Genomic DNA, 8,819 nt, shown 5'->3' with positions numbered 1-8,819 from the left:
CACAGCAACCTCAAACTCTTGGGCTTAAGTGATTCTCTTGCCTCAGCCTCCCAAGTAGCTGGGACTGCAGGCACCCACCACAGTGCCTGGCTATTTTTGTTGTTGTAGCTGTCATTGTTGTTTGGCAGGCCCAGGCTGGGTTTGAACCCACCAGCTCTGGCATATGTTGCCTGGTCCATTGTTTTCATTTCTATTGAAGAATTTAAGTTGTAGTTGAGCCCTTCACCCAGGGGCTCTCACATTGTGCATAGCAGGTGAGATTCCGTCAATCACCCTCCCTCTCCACTCCCTCTCTTTAGACTGTACTTATGTTTTTCTTTCAAAAATTTTTGTTTGTTTTTAAAAATGCCACAAATGAATTTAATTTGATATTCTATTTGAATATTTTATTCACTCTAATTTCAGATTGAAGAAGAAATAAAAGGATGTTTGCAGTTTTTGCAATATGTTTACTCAACATTTGGCTTCTTCTTCCAATTAGACCTGTCAACAAGGCCTGAAAACTTCCTGGGAGAGATAGAGATGTGGGATGAAGCTGAAAAGGTAAAGGAGAAACAAAGTGCTTACCCTCCAGGTCTGCTGATGAGGAAGCACCGACAGACTGCACTTCCCTTGTAGGAGGATGCAATACTTTGTAGTAGAAATTTCAAAATTGCAAGTTTGTGACAAGTATGCAGATTATAGAGGGTGGCTATCCAGTTTTCTTCATTATAGTGATAATATTAAAACCTTACATTTGCTTCACACTTTAAAGTTCATCTTAGATTTTCATTTGTACTCGTTTCAGTGTTGGTCACTGGCAATGACATCATCTGGTTTGCGTAGCTTATGTTAAACCATTGCCTCTTTAGTCCTTATAGTCTGATTTGCAGAGTCCCAGGACTGCATGTTCTGGGGGGATGTGTGTATCTGATGCAGGAGTCCCCTTCACAGGCACACATGGGGCACCTTCTTGTGTCTAAAGATGCCCACACTCAGGCAGGATGTCCAAGCTTTGCAGAACAAGATTAAGGAACTCGTCACATTCCTTTATTTTTTCTTAGTAAAGGATTAAAGTAAAGGATGTAGTGTGTCTTCTATGTTAGTTTTTAAAAAAATTTATTTTAAATTATTGTAAGTACACAATTGTTGTATATCTTTAGAGAGTACATGTGATATTTGATACAGGCATATAAGTGAATTAGTCACATCAAGGTAATTGGGGTATCTGTCACTTCAGGCATTGATCATTTCTTTGTGTTAGGAACATTGTTCCACTTGTTTAGCTATTTAAACATATACTGTAACTCGTTGATTCTAGTCACTTTGTTTTGTTATTATCAAATATTGTTCATTCTGACTATTTATGTTTTTGTACCAATTAACCATCCCCACTTTATCCTCCTCTCTCTGCTACCCTTGCCATCTTCTGGTAACTGTCATTTTACTGTTCATGAGATCAAGTGTTTTTAATATTTAGCTACCCCATGTGAGTGAGAACAGGTACAATTTGTCTGTGAGCAGCTTGTTTCACTTAATATAATGCTCTCTAGCTCCATCTGTCTTGTTTCAAATGGCAGGATTTTATTCTTTCTTGTGCCTGTATAATAATCCACAATATGGTGGAATATGACACAATTCACACAATTGTGTAAACGTACTACAATTTCTTTATCCATTTATATATTGATGAGCACTTAGGTTGATTCTGTATCTTAGGTCTTATGAATAGTGCTGCAGTGAACACAGGAGTACAGATGTCTTTTCGGTAGACTAAATTCCTCCCCTTTGGACATATACCCAGTAGTTGGATTGCTGGATCATGTGGTAGTTCTATTTTTAGTTTTGTGAGGAAGCTCCACACTGTTCTCCATAGTGGTCGCACTAATTTACATTCCCACCCACAGTGTACGAGGGTTTCCTTTTCTCCACATTCTCACTAGCATTCATTATTGCCTGTCTTCTTTTTTTATTGTTGGGTCTTTTTGCAGTTTTTGGCCAGGACCAGGTTTGAACCCACCAACTCTGGTATATGGGGCCAGTGCCCTACTCCTTTGAGCCACAGGCGCAGCCCATTATTGCCTGTCTTTTTGATAAAATCCATTTTAACTGTAGTGAGGTAATCTCTTACTGTAGTTTTGATTTGCATTTTTCTGATGATGAATAAAGTTGAGCATTTAAAAATGAACATGGCATATGTCCAGACACCTATTCTGCCTGTTAGTCCCCCTCTTCTGGGGTATAGTGCCCCCATATCCCCCTGGTGCAGTGTGACCCCACTGGTGTCACTTGGGACACATTGCTGTTTGTGGCTTCAACCCACAACTTTAAGGTCTTTTCCATCTTAACACTATCACACACTGTGGCTGGAACTTTTGTACTAGCAAAGATTTCTTTTTCTTTCTTCACAATTTTCATAGAAGATTTGTTCTTACTGTAGACCTAAACAGTCTCAGCATAGGATTTTTTTCTTTCCTTGCTGAGAAAATTCGTGAGAAGTATGCAGATTATAGAGTGTGACTATAAAGGTGGAAGTTCTCTTTCCCTTCATGGCTTCCCTTGGCATATCTTTGGCCAGCCTCACTCTCTTGTACTTTGTGACCATGAGTAAGTAAAACCAACGTTACTTGAACACAAGTACTGCAACAGTGAATCTGGTAACCAAGACAGAGACTGAGGGACCAATGGGCAGGGAGCATAGATGGCATGCGGCTCTGGACAAAGGAAGGAATCACATCCCAGGCAAGATGCAGTGAGATTTTATCCCACTACTGACAACAGCACACAACTTAAAACTTAATGAGTAGTTCATCTCTAGAATTTCTTATTTAATATTTTTGGACCGTAGTTGACTGTGGGTAACTGAAACCGTAGAAAAGAAAACCTTAGATGAGAGGTAACTACTGTATTCTCAAGAGCTGAACACACATATCACAAGAAATGAGAATCAGAGAACCATTGTATTAATAGTGTAATAATTGTCTTGATATTATTATTAGGTACAGAGATTAGGCAGAGGCTGCATAGAAGCAGTTTAGACTTGAGGTCTAAAGATTGGGCCTTCTCCACTGCCCCAATATTCATTAGTGATATTGGTCTATAATTTTCTTTTCTTGTTGGGTCTTTTCCTGGTTTGAGGATCAAGGTGATGTTTGCTTCATAGAATGTGTTGGGTAGTATTCCATCTTTTTCTATATTTTGGAAAAGGTTGAGTAATATAGGTACTAGTTCCTCTTTAAAGGTTTGGTAGAATTCTGACGTGAAGCCATCTGGTCCTGGGCTTTTCTTTTTAGGGAGATTTTGTATAGTTGATGCTATTTCAGAACTTGATATAGGCCTGTTCAACATTTCCACTTCATTCTGGCTAAGTCCTGGAAAGTAGCGTGCTTCCAAGTATTGGTCGATTTCCTTCAGATTGTCATATTTCTAGGAATAAAGTTTCTTGTAATATTCATTAAGGATTTTTTTAATTTCTAAGGGGTCTGTTGTTACATAGTCTTTATCATTTCTGATTGATGAGATTAGAGATTTTACTCTTTTTTTCCTGGATAGGTTTGCCAAAGGTTTATCTATCTTATTGACCTTTTCAAAAAACCAACTTTTTGATTTATTGATCTGTTGTATAATCCTTATTTTCAATTTCATTTAATTCTGCTCTAATTTTGGTTATTTCTTTTTTTCAGCTGGGCTTGGGATTGGAATGTTCTTCTTTTTCTAGTTGCTTGAGATGTCCCATTAAGTTGTGAACTTCCTCTCTTTCTGTTCTCTTGAGGAAGGCTTGCAATGCTATAAATTTCCCTCTTAGGACTGCCTTTGTGTTATCCCAGAGGTTCTGATAATTCATGTCTTCATTATCATTTTGTTCCAAAAATTTGGTAATTTCCTTCTTAATCTCATCTTTGACCCATCTGTCATTTAGCATAAGGTTATTTAGCTTCCATGTTTTTGTTTGAGTATGCAGATTCCTATTGTTACTGAGTTCAACTTTTATTCCATGATGGTCCAAGAAGATGCAAAGAATAATTCCTATTCTTTTAAATTTGCTGAGGTTAGACTTGTGACCTAAGATGTGATCAATTTTGGAGTATGTTCCAGGGGCTGATGAGAAAAATGTGTATTCAGTTTTGTTAGGATGAAATACTCTGTAGATGTCTGTTAAATCCAAATGTAGATGTTTAAGTTTAAATCTAAAATTTCTTTGCTCAGCTTCTTATTGGAGGATATATCCAGTACTGCCAAAGGAGTGTTAAAATCTCTAACTATGATGGAGCTGGAAGAAATCAAGTAGCTCATGCTTGTAGAGGTTCTCTTATAAATTGAGGTGCATTCTGGTCGGTGCATAAATATTAATAATTGAAATCTCGTCATATTGAGTATTACCCTTAACAAATATAAGGTGACCATCCTTAACCGTGCTTACTTTTATTGTTTTAAGGCCTATTGTATCTGCGAATAAAATTGCAACACCTGCTTTTTTCTGCTTTCCATTTGCCTGGAATATAGATGACCATCCTTTCACCCTGAGTCTATATTTATCTTGTATGGTAAGAAGAGATTCTTGTATGCAGCAGGTATCTGGCCTGAGTTTTTGTATCTAGTCAGCCAACCTGTGCCTCTTTAGAGGATAATGTAAGCCATTCATATTAATTGAGAATATTGATAAGCCTGGTAGAATTTTGGGTGTCAAGTTTTTCTTAAGTCCAGTAGACATTTTTAATCCTTTTGCCACTGTGGAAGTTGGAATTTGATCAAAAGTTTCTGAGTGAGTTTACTATTGTGATGGAGGATTGCACTGGTCATTATGGAGGATAGGTCTGAGAATATCCTGGAGAGCTGGTTTAGTTATGGCAAATTTCTTAAACATGTGAATGTCATTAAAGTATTTAATTTCTCCATCATAAATGAAACTCAGGCTCGGTGCCTGTGGCTCAAGCGGCTAAGGCGCCAGCCACATACACCTAAGGTGGCAGGTTCGAATCCCCAGCCCGGGCCCGCCAAACAATGATGGCTGCAACCAAAAAATGGCCGGGCGTTGTGGTGGATGCCTGTGGTCCCAGCTACTTGGGAGGCTGAGGCAGGAGACTTGCTTGAGCCCAGGAGTTGGAGGTTTCTGTGAGTGTGATGCCATGGCACTCTACCCAGGGGGATAGCTTGAGGCTCCATCTCAAAAAATAAATAAATAAATGAAACTCAGTTTAGCTGGATATAGGATCCTGGGTTGAAAGTTATTTTGTTTTAGGAGATTAAAAGTTGATGACCACCCTGTTGTTGTGTGTTCTTTGGAGCTTCTGATCCGGGGACGCAGGGGAAAGAACTGCAGATGGAATGAATATTCAAGGGAGACCAGGACTCGCTCTGGTCGGCGGCCCCACTAAACTTTACTGATTATCTTATATACTTTCCAACATTTATTAAGAATTTAACACATATACAAAGAAGTCAAGTAACATGAAGAAGCAACCATTTAAGATTACAATTTAGTGTGAAGTCTGAGGAACACATATACAATTGATTTTGTTTAGAATAAAACATTTTGGAGCCTGGTTGTCGGTCCTTGCTTGCCCAAGGTAAAGTTACACATTATAATGCTAATGAAGGAGGAAGGCAGTGAATAGAACCCAATGCTCCAAGACTGGTCTATCCATCCTCCAGCTAACACCTCGGCTGTTTCTCCACACCTCCTAGGGAGAGTCACTCTACACATTCCTGCACATCAATAGGCAAGTGTAGAAGCTCAGATCCTCAAGGAAATGCTTCTTAGAAACAATCTCCAGAGGGAGCATGTTGAGGCGAACTGCCATGTCTTGAGCAAAGGGATCTTATCTCCTACACCACCCTCTTCTAGCTTGAAAGTTTCAGCAGAGAGATCTGCAGTCATTCTAATATTCTTCCCCTTATAGTTTATGGTTTTCTGATGTCTGGCTGCTTTCAGAATTTTCTCCTTCATACTAACTTTAGTGAAGTTAATTATGATGTGCCTGGGGGATGTCTTATTCAGGTTGAGTTGTGCTGGAGTTCTGAAACTGTCTGCTATCTGAATTTCAGAATCTCTTGGCACGTCTGGAAAGTTCTCCTTCATAATCTCACGAAGAAGGGCTTTGTGAAGCAACTTCGTCCCCTTCAGGGATTCCTATCAGGCAAATATTAGTTTTCTTTGAATTATCCCATAGCTCTCTGAGAGAATGATCTGTTTTTGCTCTCCATTTCTCTTCCTCTTTGAGCCCTCTGGAGTATTCAAAAGCTTTGTCTTCAATGTCAAAATTCCTTTCTTCTGCTTGCTCCATTCTGCTACTGAGAGATTTTACAATATTTCTCAGATCTTTGAGGGCTGCAAATTCTTGTCTCAATGTGTCAAAATCTTTGGTGATTTTGTCTTTGAATTCATTGAATTCTCGAGAGAAGTTTTGAAATGCTCCTTGAATTTGTAAGTCCAACTTTGCCTGTATTCTATTAATCTTATTTGCAATCCAAATTCTGAATTCAATTTCTGACATCTAGCCATCTGTTTATTGATGAGTTCTTCGTTTGCATCTTCCATATCCTTCCTTGGAGGGGTCAATCTACTCTGATTATTCATGTTACTGGAGTTTTTCCACTGATTCCACCCCATGCTTATTTTACAACCGTTTGGCTAGATGAGCAGATAAGGAGAAGTTGGGTTGGGGGTTCCAGAAGTAGTGATTAACAAGCCCTTTGCCCAAAGGCTGGGACTGGTATCTGTACCTTTTCCCCTAGAGCAGGGGTGCTCAAACTTTTTAAACAGGGGGCCAGTTCATTGTCCCTCAGACAGTTGGAGGGCTGAACTGTGGGCCCCAGGATGAGTCGGCTGCTAAGCAGGATAGGCAGCAGTAGCAAAAATACCTGGCGGGCTGGGTAAATGTCCTCAGCGGGCTGCATGTGGACCGCGGGCTGTAGTTTGAGGACGCCTGCCCTAGAACTTTGCCAAGGACCCATATAGTGCTACAGCCTGAGAAACTAGGAGCCTTCTTGGTGTGTGGGGCTAAGTGGCTCTGTCTTGTTTTCAGCTGGTCTCTGTCCTACCCTAGTAAATCAGTTACTCTGGGTTGAAGTCTCAGCTGTGGAGAAATACCAGCAATTAAGTCACCCCACCCACCCACAGGCAATAATTGGAAAAGTAAAATCAAACCTTCCCACAACCACATACCCAGGGTACCACTTTGGATAGTCCTCAGGTGATTGGCTCAGTTCAAGAGGTCCAAATCAGATGTCCCAGTCAGCACCGATTTCAGGTGGGAGAGTTGAAAGGGTCTCTGGCAACTAGATAGCAGGGGTCTGCTGGCAGCTTAAGTATGACTCACTCCAGTGCTCTGTGAGGTCAGAAGGACCCACCCAGCAAATAAATTAGTGTGGGAAGGTTGATGCTTTCTTTCCCACCTTGCACCTCTGTCACACCCAGTCACTGGTGACCCCACAGGGCTGTGACCCAGTTCCCCCCAATGAGCAGATGCTCCAGGGGGTTGTGCCTGCATGAGTCACAGGGAGATCTATGTGTCCTGAGCCAGGCTGCCACTCTCTGCCACTATCCAGCAGGGGGAGGTGAGGCCTGACAACCTCAGTTGCTTAATGGAAGTTGGGTGGTTCACTCAGTTCCAGCCCTGCCCCTGATTCATGTTGCTACAGAACAGAACAACTTTGCAGAGTTTGTTTCTGTCCCGGCTATATTCCCCTGGGGATCAGACACTGCTTGATGTGACAGAAACCACAACTCAGCTCCAGGCAGCTGCAAGCAGTTAGAGCTCACACTCAACTGTCAGTTCCAGCCTCTGCCTGCCTGCCTTTGTCTCAGCTATGATCCCCTGAGGGCTGGGTGCGTCTTTGGCTCAGTAAAGCAGTCCTCTGCTCAGTCCTGCCCTGGGAGTCTGCTGGCTCTGCGCGTATTCTAGTCCCTGCACTCTGCCCAGGCCGCTACTGCTTCAGGGCTTCCCTTTACTCACAGGGCTTGTGCTTCTGTCTGAGATCCGTCTGCCAGTGGCTGCCACTGAAGAAGGTGCCTGGCTTCCTCTGGTTGCCCAGAGAGACAGAGCGTGTCTGTCTGTAATAGCCCAGGGGTGTGAGCCTTATTGTTTTTGCCCCTGCTGCTGCTGGTCTGTGTCTCTGGGTACTGTTGCTCCTGTATGGTTCCCTCTCAGTTGACCGTCCTCTCCTTACTCCCGTGCCACAGAATCAGCACAGACCAGCAATAGCCCCTGCCCCGTCCACACCTCTTGAGAAAATGCCTTAGAATCTGGACTCCATGGGGGACAGGCTTCCAGACCTCAGGGTGAGAGTGGAGGGGAGTGCTGGGAGTTCAGAATTGCAGGTAGAGAATAAATAGAGTTTTATACAGTTTTATGCCTCACAGGAGAGTGCCATGGCACCTTAGTAGGGGTAGGAGGTCCAGTTTTTAGAGGGTCTCTCCCATGGGATAGAATGGGAGGACATTTGATCGCTGCTCACTTGTTTGTATGGAGTTCACTGTATGCCCTTCTCATGGGGGAGGGGACTCCCATCCACTTGGTAATGGATTCTGTACCTTTTGTTTGTATCCTTGGGGTCGCAGCTTGCCTCAGCAGGGTTGATGTGTGTTTTCAACCTCCCCTCTTGGCTCAGCTCCAAACCATCAGCTTACTTGCTAAACTTCTATCTTTTAACTCTCCTTCTGGATGGGAGCCTCTGTGGAAAGCTGGCTGCAGTCTACGATCTTGCCTTCATCCCTCCCCCTCCCCAATTTATGTTTTTAATAGGCTTATCAAAGATCAAATGATGAGAAGTGGCTGGGTTCATCTCTTGGGTTCTTTATTCTATTCCATACATCTTCCTCTCTGTTTTTGTGCCAGTAT

The 8,819-nt window shown here is 42.1% G+C and overlaps 1 protein-coding gene across 1 annotated transcript in view; it reads left to right on the top strand.

Moving 5' to 3' along the window:
- The window catches only part of TARSL2 (threonyl-tRNA synthetase like 2), a 68,584-nt gene that overhangs the window by 45,283 nt on the left and 14,482 nt on the right, over positions 1-8,819 (top strand). The window contains exon 13 of the mRNA XM_003801013.2: positions 406-543. Within this exon, the coding sequence (XP_003801061.1) occupies positions 406-543 (138 nt within the window). The remainder of the gene's footprint in view (positions 1-405; positions 544-8,819) is intronic.

This window comes from Otolemur garnettii, unplaced genomic scaffold, assembly GCF_000181295.1.
Source record: "Otolemur garnettii isolate 467f Iridium unplaced genomic scaffold, OtoGar3 scaffold00194, whole genome shotgun sequence".
NCBI classification, from domain to species: domain Eukaryota; kingdom Metazoa; phylum Chordata; class Mammalia; order Primates; family Galagidae; genus Otolemur; species Otolemur garnettii.
This window is presented reverse-complemented; position numbering and strand designations above follow the sequence as displayed.